Raw genomic sequence first — 16,189 nt, 5'->3', positions numbered from 1 at the left:
CTTAGTGCGGTATTACGCATCAACAGTGCTTCGGCTCTTCCTTGCTATTGTTGCATATATATATTTTTTTTAATGTCTAAAATTTTATTGAGCTGCAAAAAAATTTAAATATATGTGTTTGAGAAGAGCTTGAATTTTTAATCGTGTTCATTTCATACCTACAGATTTTGATGTTTTGTTCGATATCAAAGCATCCTTAAGCAAGCTTTCGTTAGCTCATTTAAATTACTTGACAATTGACTCAACTGCTTGCAATTGGTTGCTTAGTTTTTTTATCTATTTTTTATCTAACAGTAGATTTGAAACGTCTAAAAGAGAATAAGAGAGAAATTTCACTTTACTTAAAGAGTTCACTTTTCTCCCTCTTACATTTTTATTTAAATCAATAACATTAAAAAGTAGAAAATCTGTTCTGAAGGATAGAGTTATACTGTTTTTGAATCGTTACCGATTGTTAACCCGTAACAGTCAGATTACATTCGGACTGGAAAGCTAAATATCTTCTTGCTTTTCCGAGTGTCAACACGTTCCCACGTAGAAGATAAAAGTATTTCGTTTCATGCAGTGTCTATACATTGGTTTTAAATAGGAGAGCTTGTAGATTAAAAACAAAAGGTAATAAGATAACGAAAGGCGTTTTGCAGAATGGCAACAGTCTGCCCTGAAGGTAAAAATATTTGATTTGAAGGAGCTGCCTCTGATCCCTTTTATATCGCATATTGCTAAGTTTGTTAAGCAAAAAATTCATTAAATTCGACAAAATTCACAGTCTGAATTTAATGAAATAAATAACAAAACAAATTCGAAATTAAAGATTTGGGTTTCGAAGGGCACATATTCCAGACAATTGGTTTATGTGATTACTGCAAAGCCTCGCGGGCTATCTGCCTGAGGGGAGGGATGCCTGAGAACTAAGTGAAATCGGCTAGTATACACGTTACATATGGAAAAAAACAATTGACAGACATCCCGTTCGAGGGTTTCGAACCTCGGACCCAACCTAGCAGTAAAATCGCCAAACTCGGTGTTCAGGGACTTTACTGCTCGGCCGCTGGTAGGCCCATATTCAGACGAAAGACTACGCTTGACGGCCGACCGGGATAGTGGTCAAGCGACGCTGAATGCTGTGCCGAAGGGCGCGGTTTCGAATCCCAAAGAAGGCATTTGTTTTGTAAATGTATAGAGTTTATACGGCTTGGGGGCTCGCTAAATATGGGAAGAGCCGAAAGTCCTCTTGAGAGGTTGGTAGTGGGGAACAGGAGTGAGAGACCCTTGAACCCATCCTCCCCCTCTGAAGGTGTTCTTCAAAACTGGGGGCAGCACTCAGCAAAGCCGTATTGTTAGCTGCATGGTGAAAAATCTATTTCCCATGACAGACGCAATCTTGCATTCTTTTCATAATTTCGTGGACTTGTTCTGATGTCACTCTCAGACAAGTGAGCTAAGTCACAACAAACGCCTTTAACGTTTGCTGGCTAGGTGCTGCCTCTTGCTCATAGTGCGAAGAACAAACATAGTGCATACATGAGTACAGATGTTTTATTAGTTAATAGTAAAGACAATGCCTATTCAGTTTTTCTTCAAAGCAACGAATTTTTATAATTTTGTAAAATATTATGCTGAATTTAAACAAATTTATGTTTACGAATTGGTGACAGAAACTTCATCATAATATAAATTATTCATTTTCTTAAAGAAGGAAATAATATCATTTTATTCAGTCGCATATATCGAATCCCAGTACACACGAACTATTTATCAGCTTGTTTTGATAAGCTGCATTCTAGAATTATCGCCGCCATTCGTAAAAGTTTCTTCGCTTAACTTGCCGAATTGTGGTAGGAAATAGACTTTGAGCGATAGTCTTCGAAATTATATGAGGCGGTTACTTTGGCAGAGATTGGTTATATTGGTCATATTATTACTGTTTTTAGGATAGAAAGGAGACTTAGCCATGTTAAAATGGGGAATAAAAGGGAATATTTACAATTTAATTTAGTACTGTGCTTTCATATTTTATATTTTTATGTATATAATATAATTTGTATATGTATTGCATGTATATACTATATATACATATATATAGTACGTGTGCGTGTGAAAGATTCAAAACACACATACATATATTATATGTATGTATTTACTAATTATAATTTTTAGTATATTAAAAAGATTCATAATGATTTTTATAGTAATTTTTTTAGAAAATTTGTCAATATGCAGACGTGAATACTGTAATAATGCTTTTTAATATATTTTTTATACTTTTTAGTGATTAACACTAAACTATCATCTTTTGTTTTAGGTAAGCCAAAAAAAGCGAAATGCTGTAATATTTCGGAATCAAGAAATGGTAAGCTATTTCTCCAAGTACATTGATTATATTTCCAAAGTTCATTAATTGAAAACAAAATCGTTTATATTGCATGTGACGAATAAATTTGTTGGAACAGTTCTTCAACGAAATGTATTGTGCGAAATCTTTAATAAACTCACAACAGAAATCAAATTTAGATTCATAATAAAATATGCGGTTTCAACATTTTTTCTGAACGAAATTGGTTTTTCCAAATATAATTATAAATTGGATTGTCAAACGAAAATCAGTTTTAAAAAAACTGAAAGATTTCAGAATTAACGTTCGCGCAAAAGGATTTGTTAAAGTTTTCTACGCTGTCGCTGAGATCGCTCCCTATCAGTTTGTTTTTGCACTCACTTCTGATAACCCACTTCTTTTTAAAAAAATTTAGCCTCGTTTTCTTCGCACTTACCCCATATATAGTTAAACAACAAAAATCACAAAATTTTTAAAAGTGACATAATAGCGTGTGTTTAGATTTCCCGATGCATTGTTGAGTGTTGGCATATATTTTTGTATTTTTTCAGTCCTTTTTGAATACTGAAATGATTAAACTGAGATTTTAATCATTTCAGCATTCCGTTTTTCTCAATAAGATGGTTTAAAAATGAAATAAAAAATGTTTTGTCTTTTCATTTGAAATTTCTTATATCTTAACATTTTTATTGAATATCACGTCCTCGCACTTACGCCACATAAAATTCAATTGAACATCAAAATATTTGAAAGCAGCATATCTTTAGAAATTGGCCGGTTGAGCTCATCTTTATTTTTGATAAAGTACTGTTGATTCAAACTCAACTAAACTGGCTTCTTTTCTTGAATATTTGCGATTTTGTATATTTAACTTTTTTGTATATTTTATATTTTTGCAATGTACTAAAGAATAGCGGAGGACAGCAAGCTTGTAAGGATCTTAAGTTTTACTAACGTTTATTTTATTTTAAATCTTTACTATCACTTCTTATTTTCTACTTCCGGCCAGAATTAAAAGCTTTTAACTTATTTATGCAAATTTGTCTTGCGAACGCCAAGTACTTAAGTTGTGGCTTTTTGCCAAGCAAGAGAGAGGAAGGAGCTATTAGAAGCAGGCCGCTTGCCATAGCAGTTTTACTCGGTTGCTGGTTGCCTTCAAGGCCAGAGGTTTAATCCTCTTGATAATTTTAAACGTATCGTAGTGTTAGCAGTTCTCTGTACTACATACGGCTTTTTGCTAATATACGGCCAATCTTGGAGTAGGCACTTGTTTGATTAATCCAAAGTTAGTTTAGTTAGAGTTTAGTTAATATTTTTATATTCCTACGTTCAGACCACAAGTGGTTGTTCTCTGTATTCCGAAGTCCGGAAATCATTGTAAAGAAAGAAAAATAAAGGGTTTCGTATACCCTTCTTGTGTGTATTGTCTACTTCCCAAATTTATTGAACATAGCTTTAGTAAGCTCCCTGTTCCGAGTCAGGATAGTAAATGTTTCCAAAGCAAGTAAGGAGTAACACAGAACCTGATAAGCTTGCAAACCAGAGAAGCTGAGAAAAAGTATGCAGTTGCTAATTTAAAGACAAGAGATAATGAAACAGTTATCCTTTCACATTCTTCCTATTTACTAATTAAGATTTTAGTTCGAAAATTTTAGTATTATAAAAGGCTGACATATTTGGTAAGTACTTACCTTTTTAGCGTTGTGTAAGTATCATGTGGAAAATTTTAAATTTGAAATGACGCAGTTTAGAGAATACGCAGTTTACTTAATTATAGGAAAGTTACTATTTTTAAGATAGAAATGAGAAATCCATTTTTCTACAATCAAATGATCTATTTTCGATTTAATCAGTTGTCATTGCGTACATGAGCAAAGAGAAGGAAATCTCAATTTGTTAGATAGATCAAAATTTTACAGACGTCAAATTTGCAAATTATATATCGATTGATGCAAATTTCTGGATTTTGGAGATGCAGTGTAATGATAAGCAAACATTGAATCCAGAGTTTATAATGCAAAACCAATAAAGCAAATTACAGTCGCAAATGCTGACAATATACAGTCTGCCAAAATTTTATAATGAACTGTGAAGTGAAAGATAAAATACCTAACGCACTTTTTAAAAGAACTTCAAGAAAGAATTTCAGATTTCTTTGTAGAAAATAATGCACTACTTAAATTAAAATTATAGAAATTCTGTTGTTACAGTCTGGTGCAGAGAAACCTTTATTTATTCATTAGAATCAGATTTTTAGTACAAAATAAAATTCATAAATTTATATTTCATTACAAGACTTTTACATTTATTTCATTTTCTTGAAAAAAAAAAAAAAAAGAATAACAATTTTTTACTCCTTTAAGTCTTTCGTCAGTTTGCATTTAAAAAAAGCAGTATGATGTCAAAAAGAACTGATCCATTTAAAATGAGTTTTTATTGGTGCAGTCAACTTCGGACTTTAGAGAAAATGGGTATTGGAGATGTTCCTCATTGATTTGTTACAGTACGTTTTTGCTAAGAAATTTCGTTATATGTGAAAGAAACATTTTGCAATCAAAGTGAAATAAATATATGTATTAGTATCGTAAATTAATCAATTTTAAACTGATTACAAAAATTAATAAGTGAACATTATAATGCTCTCAATAAAATTTCAAGATAACTGAAATCAGAAAACTCGAAATAAACAAACCCACACTAAAACATTTTAATAATGAACATTTTAATAAATAGTCCTACAAACTGTTGTTTGTAAGACTATTTATTAAAATGTTCATCCAATGAAGTTTGCATACTTATTTTGCGCTTTGATTTATCGCTCTCATGCAAGGTTTTCTTGTTCGTATATTTGCTTTTCTTTGTTCTATCTAGTCTGCATGTCTTATATTTAACTCACTTTCCTCCGCTGTGGTGCAACCTGACAATGTTTTGTGGCATGAGACGTTGAAATGACTTAATCGTCTCTTGCTGTGTCCCTGTATTAAAAAAGTAACAGTTTTGAAGGGCAAAATAGTATGACAGTAATGAAACTTGACAGGAAATATGGCTTGTTCAGTAGCTTCTAATAAAAGTTAAACTATATGAATAAAGGATACTTTTCGTATTCGGGGTCTGTTGCAGATAAAGAGAGAATGTTTACTCTTCCCTTAATGAGAAGCCAACCACAACGGCGGCAGCGAAACAACGTTGTGAAAAAGATGTGTCACATGTGAAATTGTCAGAAAGCCTTTCGTTGTAGGAGCTAAACTTGACTTTGAGCATTTTCGCTGTAATTTGTTTACAAGTTCTTTTGACTGCTATGCAAACAAAAGAATAGACAAATGCATTGTTTTTATAATAGATGTTGTCTTGGGGTGTGATTTATCTCGGAGAATTTCGAGAGGCAAATCCGGAAGAGGAAAACACCTTACTTTTCATTTTATGGCGCCGTAGAAAATACGTGCGGTGCTTAATTGTAATTGCTACGTTGTTGTAATTAGTTCAGAAGAGACTGCAGTAGATTGCGATGGACCCGTTATATTCCAGTTAGTCATGGTTGCGTTAGAAGGTTCCGTTAAATTAATAATTAGATATGGAATTAAATAAGACAGCTTAGGACAGTAAAGGGGTCTATTAATGTTTAGATTAGTTTCGGACATACTTTCAGTAGATAAAGAGCTAGCGAAAATGCAGGGAAGAAATAAGAAAGATTTTGTCAAAAATAGTTTTTTTTTTTTTTTTTTTTTTTTTTTCGATGCATCGCTTTTTATTTTGATGAGGAGGAAAAGGATGGGAAGGAGCTGTGTGATGTGCAGGAGAAGCAGGAAGACAAAATTCTAACAGGTGTTCCCCTCGGAGTTTAGCAGCATGAAGAAGAAAAAAAAAACGGAGAGGGAGAGAGAATGTGGGTGAAAAAATGCAGTACAATACGCAGTTTTTTACTGAGATGGAGAAATAACATTTTATTGGCGATAACTTATTGAATAGTGTGACAATGGAGAAGAGAAAGCACAGTAATGCGATGATGACTCTCGAGTGTGTATGAGATTGCAGAAAATTTACGAAAAAAACCTCGGCCTCGACCTCGAAAAGTACCTCGTGGAAGATGATCAGCTGTATTGAATGATTAAGCGTATGATAAAAAGAGAAATACAGGAACTTATAAAGCCTATGAGAAGGGAATGCGACTATCTGTTCAGTGTTCCCTGAGGGTGTTCCTGTAAGCGAACTACAAAGAGGCTATTCCGGACTCAATAGAATATCGGCTTCTGATTTTGACTGATGATGTGAAATTAATTTTTCCGTTGTGTTCCTGTTTCCTAACGTGTTATAAAGTGAATGTTAGTAATTGATACATAGGATGTTCAAGTAAATGGTTACACATTATGAACAATATTGAACAGTGCTAAGAATTGTTAGAGGCTAAGAATTGTTAAGGCCAGGTTTCATGAATTCATTTGCACTCTGATTTTCGGAAAATTAAACTTCAAGATTGCGTAAGTTTATTTTAGCTTCCGTATTCGTGTAGCCTGCTCAGTGTAAATTCTCTATACTTTCTCTTTGCATGTAGAGATGATTATGTAAACCTAAGTGATATTTTTGTGAATTTAATATTAATATAGTACTGAGGATATTATGTTAAAAAGGTTAATATTTATTCGGAAATTTAGTCCGAGATGAAGATAAGTTGTATTTGTATGTTATTTTGATTTTAATATGTTACTGTGCTACTTATAATAATGCAATAAAAAATTTAGTAGCTAATAATATGTGTTCATTTATGACGATGTCTTCTCTCCACGATAGTACAGTAAAAGAATGATAAATTGTGTATGTTAAAGGAACCTTCGATAAATTAATTGCCTTTGTATTTCTACTTAATTGCCTAAATATTCATTAGGGAGTAAGATTAAAATTTTGTAGTTTAATCAAACTTTCATTTGTGATTTTTCCGCACCAGAATTTTCTACACAACATTGAGTTTGCATTTGAATTTGTAATTGTATTTTATAGATACGATTAAATATTGATTTTATCAATTTAGTATACATTCCCCGGCATTGTAAACACGACACGAAGAAGGAGGGGGCAGAAAATTATGCAAATTTCAGGGTAGACGCATGTCACAGAGTTATGCGAATGATGTGAAATGCGCAGCTGTCCAGCCTACGTTGAAGAAGATATAAGGGAAAGAACCTGAAGAATGTTTAATTTTCGTGCCGTTATTTCTGACAAGTAAATCATCCTAAAAAACTTCTTTCAGAAGGCGCGTGTTATAGCAGAGAATGCGATACCGTTGTCAACGAAGATAGTTCCAGCAGACAGACGATTTTACGAGGGACATGGTGATCAGACTGAGAAGGGCAGATTGTTCTCAGCTGTGACACACATGGACGCGTCCACAGTGCATCTGCTGTGGCAACTAAGGCTCGAACAAGGACATATGGCAAGTTTGAGGGGTACTGGTACAGCCAGAGTGACGTCAGCACGAATGCATGACGCATCCGCCGACAAGGCGGTGGTACACCCGCTGACCACTTCTACCTCCATTCTGCAGCATGTTCAAGACACTCCGGATGTTCTTATATCGACCAGATCCATCTGCCGTCGACTGGTGGCTAGTAGTGGGGTGAATAGAAGCCGTTAAAAAGACTGCTATTTACCCCACATCATAGACACCAACGTCTGCGATGGTGCTGTGCTCGAGCGATGTGGACGACAGAACGGCACATGCTTGTGTTCTCAGATGATTCACGCTTCAGCTTCTCCAATGATAGTCTCCTCGTACGAGTGGGGCGTCGATGTGGAGACAGGTCCAATCCGGGAGCAATAGTGAAACGTCCAACCGCACGACACCGCGGCATCATGGTTTGGGGCGCAATTGCGTAAGATTCCAGGTCACCTCTAGTTCGTATTCAAGGACTATGTTGGCCCAACGATACGTGGATGATGTGCTGCAGCGGAGACCTTCCCTTATCTTCAGGGAGTGACCTGTACCCTTTATCAGCAGTTGACAATTGAGAGCAGAATCTGGACACCCATGCGGCTTACTTAGACTATTCGGGTCTAGTCCACGTTCCGCAACTATCCGGGGCAACACTTCATGGGCCCTATAAGGGCATACATTGATCCTGTATACATGCTTACATAGTTCATAATATATGCTTATAGTTAAATAGTTCATAATGCTTATATACAAGTATTTCATAATACATGCATAGTTCATAATAATTTTTTCATTGGCCATAATACATACATGTTTCATAATATATACAGTGGGCCGCAATACATACAGTTAAAAAAAAGATTGACAGAGAACTATTCCACACTGCACAAATCTGTTCAGCACCAATTACTTGCCCTAGCATTGTATTAAGAAACTAATATATGAATATGTATATGTATTATGCGCCTATTGTATATGTACCCAATGACAATTATGCACCCTATAATTGCGTATAAATGCATTATTTTTAAAATACTATAAAATTAATTGCATCAATTATCCTCAACGGCACTCTACAATGTACCATCTGCTCATGTATATAAATGTGCCATGTACCTATTGATTATGAAATCGAATGATATAAGCATTGTAAATAGGTATATTGTAAATAGGAAAACAGTATAGCATTGTAAATAGGAAGCTGTACCCATGCACCCGCATACATTTCTACGTAACGTGACACAGTAAGGCAAAATATCAACGTAGTGTCCTATTATGAAATTAAATAAGCACCTATTACTAGTTATAACATTATTTTATGGATCTAGAGTTTCAGTATATGAAGTAAGTACGAAATGTTTATGTCATCAATGACTATTGTGTACCAAAATATAAGTGTATATACGCTTTTGTCTATATGTAATTGTGTATGTCCTTGTTTATATGTAATTGTACCCATGTATTTACTAGTGTTATCACATATCTTGACACTGTATAGTTAATATACATCTATTACGCACTGAATAATCATGTACCTAATGTGTCTGTATATATGTATATGAATTTATGTTCTGTATATATGATAATGTAACTATGCATTTGCACATTTTATCCTGTAACATGGCACCATATCGCAAAGAACTAACTAGAGCCCCACTCTAAAATTAATTGCACCAAAGACACTGTACTACACAGTACTAATCTAGGGTCTAACTTTTAATTCACTGTACTAATTACTTATTCCAGCATAACATTGCGCACCTAATATTTCAGTATGTACATGTCTTCTGTAATCTAATGATAATGCTTCAAAGGGTCATAGTGTACACAACATGTGAGTACACACGTTATGTATATATGCTACCGTATCCATGCTTTTGCATACACGTTGTAACATGGCAATGTATTATCCAGTGTCTAACATTAATTAGCTTTAACGCCACTGTATGAAGTACCAAATTTGTATGTATGTTTATATATTAGTATATTAGCACAATGAACACGTATGGTTATCTAGATAAAGGTGGACGTGGCGCTATACCGATTAACCGTATTGGTAGAGGGGTGGTGCCCACGACCTCCGTCGCATGTCGCATGCACAAATCTGTTCCCAATTCCTCCAGTTTCTGCATTATCTTGCATATTTTGATGCGAAATGCTGGCTGTTTGATCAGATAACGCTATGAATTGCCTGTTCTAAAAGCTGCGCATGCCACTGTGCGGTTAGAGGGCAATGGGTCAAGTAATGGTCTGGTTTACCAATGCCTCCACAGACACACCTTATGACTCAAGACGATCGAGCGAAACTTTATGGTAATATTCATAGGTCTTTCTGCTTTGTTCGGTAGTGTCCCATTCCCATTGCCACTGGTGCTGAGCTAATGTCCTTGTCACTTTTTTAAGGTGAGACCACGGGAGTTTGGTAATAATGCTTTGTGCATCGATATTGAGAGCTGCTTCTTTTGCTAGCCTGTCGGCTTCCTCATTACCTTGAATGTCGGCATGCGCCTTTATCCAAGATATGAGGATATTCAATGTCGGCGAACGATCCTTCAGCATGTCCTGAATCTCCGCTATGATAGGAGAAGTATGTCTGAGATTCCGTAAGGCATATATTACCGAGAGGCTGTCTGTAAAAATATTAATAGTGGATCCTACTGTGGGGATTTTTAACTCGATAGCTTTGAGAATCGCAATTGCTTCAGCCTGGAAAACTAAATTATTCTGTTCCATATGACCTTTGCATGTTATCAACGTTTCCTTGTTCTTAGTTACTATAAGGCCACAGCCTACTTGTCCGTCAACTTTTGAACCATCCGTATAAACATAGTATTGATCCTCTATGTCAGAGTCATCTTTCCATGATGTGTGGGCCGAGACTCCTTTTCCGTAGTTAGACGAATGGATGACATTTGCTGGCCTTATTTCTTCATGGGGGCTGTGCTGAGAGGTGGTGTGTGCTATAACCCCTTTTCCATGGTGTGAAGGATGGGTTGCATTTATGAGACGTTTTGTTTCATACTCCTCTGGATCATAGCAAAGCGGTCCAAAAGCAGTGCAGAGATGTAATTGGAGGACAGTCGTTACTGCTGCTTCTTGTGCTGCTCTAATATGTAATGGCAAAAGTCCCGCCAGTATTGTGGCTGCCACTGTCGCTGTTGTACGGTATCCTTTTGTAATAGCCAGAGCAAATGGGTGTTGTATACTACTGAGCAATTTCCTTTTCCTTTCGTTCTTTGGAGTTGTCCAGATTGCCGCTCCATAGAGGGCCAATTTTTCCACGACGGAGATTGATAGAGGATTTTTAGGATATGTGGTCTAAGGCCCCTTAAAACTCTTTATCAGCAGGATAACGCCTGATAACACACTTCTCTCATGAGCCAACGTGCTCCGCAAGGTGTTAGTTAGTTAGTTAGTCAGTTCTAAGCACTGGCCCCAGTCCAGCTAGCAGGCGAAACCTGCCATATGGCTATAAGAGGACAGGCTAAGCCACAAAGCGAAATAAAACAAAACAACAACAACAAAAAAAACGTAAAGCAGATACATACATTCCAAAAACTCTCGGCGAAATAGTATATAAATGTGTCGTTTCCATTTCTGTATTTTTTCCTAAGTTTAAAATCTTTATAAGTTTTACTTTCAATTAGTTATTATTATTCAAATCTTTATATTACCAAAATTTATCTTAAATTTATAAGTTACTTCAATAATTTCTGTTTTCAGTATGATTTTCTGCTTTATTATATCTCGATACAAATATGCTTCTTATTCACAGTTTGCATAATATTTCGTACAAATTTTCTAAACAATTAATAGTTACTAAATAAATCCTCAAACTTCGCAAATTTATATTTTCCTCTCACACTTCCAGTCAGGCAACAGTCTTCGAAGAAGTGCTTTTAATCACCGAATTTATTACAAACTTTACATATGTCATTTTCCTGGAGTTGGAACCTTTTTAAGTAAGAAGAGAACCTTCCATGTGCAGTGAGAATTTGATTGACACCTACATCTCCTAAATTCCCATTTTTCCTAATTTTTAAACATTTTAGATAGTTTTTGTTTATTTCAGAGAGATCTCATAAATTTTTCCAGTCTCTAATAAGCTTGTCATATATTATAGTACATGTCTTCTTTTTCGAATCTTGAATAAAAACCTTCTGGGTCCCATCTCTCAGGGCGGCTTCTTGCGCTACAGCATCCGCTCTCATTCCCGCTATGACCAGCGTGAACTTTGATCCAAGGTAAATTCGAATTATGCTTCTTTCGTAGTTCTAAATATATATGCTTAATTTCATTAACAATATTATTCTTTTGAAAGCGGCGGGAGAGCACCATAAGAGCAGATAAGGCATCTGAGTATAAATTAATGTAATAACCTACGGATAATTTCTTGATCCAGGATAAAGTCACTTTAATTGACAATAATTCTGCTTGATAAACTGAATTTCTTGGTTTTAAAGTAAACGTTTTGTAATCAATTTCAATACCGTGGAAAAATACAACGAAGGAACAGCCGACGCTCTCCGCAAACCCTGATCCATCTGTATAAATTTCAATTTCTCCAACTGAAATATAGTCTTTATCGTAGGATATAGCGTAATATTCGTTAGGATGACTTGAACTCAGATCATGTTCTAAAAAAGCCTCGCTGGTAATTGCTTTATCTTCATACACTATTTTCTCTTTTATATTATATTTCAGACAAAATTTGTCATAAGTAAATTTAAATTGTAGTAAGAGAGGCGGTACACCAGCCAGTAAGCACGCAACTTCTGTCGGGAACTGTCCTACATGATCTTATGATCTTTTAATTGCAAGTGTCCAGGCTCTCTGCAATGAGTATAATTTCTGTCTTGTCAGCTCCCCTGCTTGATCACCCCATGCGCCAATACCACAAAGAATTTTCAGTATAATAACATTTTTGTAAATATCCCTTAGAGTACAGCTTTTGTCAGAAAGAGTGATCGGAGTAAAAGTATTTTATAATATTCTATTTTTTTTCCTATCTTTCGTTGTATTGACTTAAAATGCTCTATAAAATTCAACTTATATTCGATCATTACACCCAGATATTTAATATTGATACATTTTATTCTCTTTTGATCATATTTCAACCTGGGGGTTCTAACATTTCTCCCTCCCCGAGGGAAAAACATACCATTTGTTTTTTCAATATTAAAATCTATATTTTGCGCAGTACTCCATTTCTTAAAAAACATTTTTAAGCAGGTTTAAAGTAGCCTCTATTTTTCTGAGGGAGTCTCCTGTAATAGTTACCATAATATGATCCGCATAACATGTTATATTCGTATCAGGTACATTTTCTTGCAGTAATTTATTTGCTATGGGGCTCCAGAACAGAGGGGCCCTGGGGATTACATGAGCCCTGGGGACAGCCTTTTCAATTTTATAATGAAGATTAATTGTATTAGAGTTGCCCAGAAAAATTAATTCTCTATTCTCCAGATAACTTTTAATTATATCAAATAGATCTCTTGAGATGCCAGTTTCTTTCAATATAGACAGTAGGGAGAACCAGCTAATAGAGTCAAATTCCCCTCAGATATCGAAGGAAACCAAGACCACATGTTTACTTTGTCGCTTTTCTCTGACTTGTTGGATCACATTGTATAATGCTAGATCAGTAGACATATTCTTTCGAAAGCCATATTCAATTGAACTGATAATATTATTTTGCGTTAAAAAATGCTCAAGTCTTTTTGTGATGAGTTTATCTAGGATTTCCGCATGGGTCTCTAATAAGCAGATGGGTCTATGTCCACCTGTAGATTTAGGAACAAGAATACTTTCCAAATAGAACTTCCCAAATATCAGGAAAAGTCGTTAAAACCATACATTTGTTGTATAATGCTAAGTAACATATAAAAAGAGGTGAATTCCCCAAAAAGAATTCTAATTAAAGTAGTCCCGATTCCATCAAGTCCAGGGACAGTGCCATCTCTGAGGCTAGAAATAACATCAAGTATCTCTTCATAAGTAAACGCCCGCTCTACCTCCTCGTTGTCTTCCATAAAAATATTTCGATAATCAGGATAATTAAAACAATAATCCAGCCTCAGGTTGTCTTTAATCAACTCCTCATAACATTCCATGGCAGACGTGGATACACTACAATTATCTCTATATAAAATAACTTTTTCCTTTCCTTTCTTTGTGGCATATTTATAAAACTTGTCATATTAAATCTTATTTTATTGAACAAATAATTTCGAATGTTTCTTTTTGTCTTTTTAATTGCATTTTTAAATACCTCTTAAACTCTTTTGCAATTAATTTTCTTTTGTAATCTTATCTCCACGTCCAAACACTTTATCTGAGAACTTTTTCTTGCAACTTTTGTCTTACGTCTTAAAACATCTAATTCGGGGTCCACCAGGTTGTCCTCTGACACCCATTCTTTATTTTACGTCTTAAAAATTTATCCATGTTTTTTTAATCTTTTTTCTAGCCTGAGAACCGAATTCGTATAAATTATTAATTTTTATAGCATTTAAATCAAAATAAATATATCTATGGTCACGCAGGGCAGGTTCACCTAAAATGCTCATTTCCATAGAGCTAAAATCTATACTTGATGACTCTAATACCAAATCGGTCCAACCAATTTCCACCGGGGAGGAGAAAGTCGGAGGTGAGTCATCTTTATTGAAAAGTTTCAAATCATGAACCATAATAAAATCATAAACTAAAGTACCTCTTTGGTCTAGTGCCATAGCACCCCAATTAAAGTTTTTAGAATTAAAATCACCTTATATTATAAAGTTAAAATTGTACATTTTTTAAATGTTTTCTAAAGCATACAAATGTGCATTCAAATCCTCCGCCGGTGAGAAATAAACCGAAATAATTATAAACCAAAGTTATAATTATTTCGGTTTATAAATAACCAAAGTTATTTTGACCGAATAAACCAAAGTTATTTTGACCATCAGACGTGGAGACAGCCACAATACAATCTTGTACTACGTTCACTACAAATTAAAGATGTTTCTTAGTAATAATGATAGCGGTTCAACCCATTTCTGCATGCACAACTCTCCAAGTCCCCAGAGCATGCGCAATTTTATTTTGAATATAATAGGGCTCTTGTAAAGTAATAACGTCTATTGATATATTTATTTATATTTCTATATTTCTTTGATACATTTCTTTGATATATCGTCTATATTTCTTTGATAATGGTATCAATTGCAGAGAGCCTCCAAGCAGCGGCAGCACAGTGATTTAAATTAGAGTTTAAAATTTTCATAGATAAAAAGGGTTCAGAGGTAAATAAGAATACAAATATATAAAAAAAATAAAATATGAGTTCACTACTTTGTTGCAAATATTTTATACTAAAATTGATTTAATCAGCTAAACAATTTTTATAATTAAAATCATAAAATCACAGTCTCTAGATCAATTATAAACAAAATCTAGAGTAGCCGCTGTGCGTAAAAGATCAAAATGAATGGTAAGGGAAAATTCTTTTCATTACAAAAATTCATTAGAGTGCAGAAATGTAAATCATGAATAAGGACAATGATTTAAAATGTCCCAGCCGACTAAAATAATTTTTGTATATCAAGATGGTCTAAGTGTAATCTAATTTAATATAATAAATCTAATAAATCTAATTTCTTCCAAATACGCAGGACATTCCTTAGAAAGAGCATCGTGTTCCTCATTATATTTAGTACTGAAACGTCGATTGTATTCTTTGCAATTAGTACAGCGAACGAAATCAGAAGAACACTTAGAACGCAGGTGATTCTCCGCGCACATTCCACAAACGGTTGTGTTTTCACAAAATCTTCCTCCAAAATAAAATCTATCGTGAAACTTGAAAATCTCTATGCGATATTTGCTGTTCTGAGACTTTCATTTTAAACAATGGACGAACACAATTAGCAATACCTGAACATTCCATTTTTAAAGCCTCTATAAATACTTCGTCTAATAAGAGAAATAATAAAAGAAAATTCTAATAAAAGAAAATTAGAAACCTTTTAAATAATAACCTTAGGTCGTATAAGTTTTCTACGTTCTGGCGTTACAAGTTGATTACGTTTTGTTATCAATAACCGCTTTTTCCAATTTTCTACATTCTTCTCTGCTCTTTATTCTAACTACCATATCCCCATTTTTCCTGAAAAAAGAACCTACAACACCGATTCCAATTTTTTGGATCAATATTATTTTTTATTTCATCATATACATCGATATCTTTCTTGAGGGGTTTTAAGATGATTTGTTTATTTCTCTAGGAATCGGTATCTTCATTCTTCTTATAATTGTGTGTTTCACTTGATTTTTCTTCACCTCTTCCTCTATACATTGTCAGTTTCTCGTGATCTAATAAATCATGTATCTCACAAACTTCTTTGGCAATAAAATAAAATTTGTCTTCCTTACGTAGATCC

The 16,189-nt window shown here is 34.4% G+C and overlaps 1 protein-coding gene across 1 annotated transcript in view; it reads left to right on the top strand.

Moving 5' to 3' along the window:
* Positions 1-16,189, top strand: part of LOC118186611 (titin-like) — a gene marked incomplete at its 5' end in the record, with an annotated part of 688,688 nt that overhangs the window by 38,506 nt on the left and 633,993 nt on the right. The window contains one exon of the mRNA XM_085814383.1: positions 2,306-2,353. Coding sequence (XP_085670509.1) covers positions 2,306-2,353 — 48 coding nt within the window. The remainder of the gene's footprint in view (positions 1-2,305; positions 2,354-16,189) is intronic.

The sequence above is a fragment of the Stegodyphus dumicola genome, chromosome 4, assembly GCF_044657685.1.
Source record: "Stegodyphus dumicola isolate Sdum_Otavi_A_Nest chromosome 4, ASM4465768v1".
NCBI classification, from domain to species: domain Eukaryota; kingdom Metazoa; phylum Arthropoda; class Arachnida; order Araneae; family Eresidae; genus Stegodyphus; species Stegodyphus dumicola.
This window is presented reverse-complemented; position numbering and strand designations above follow the sequence as displayed.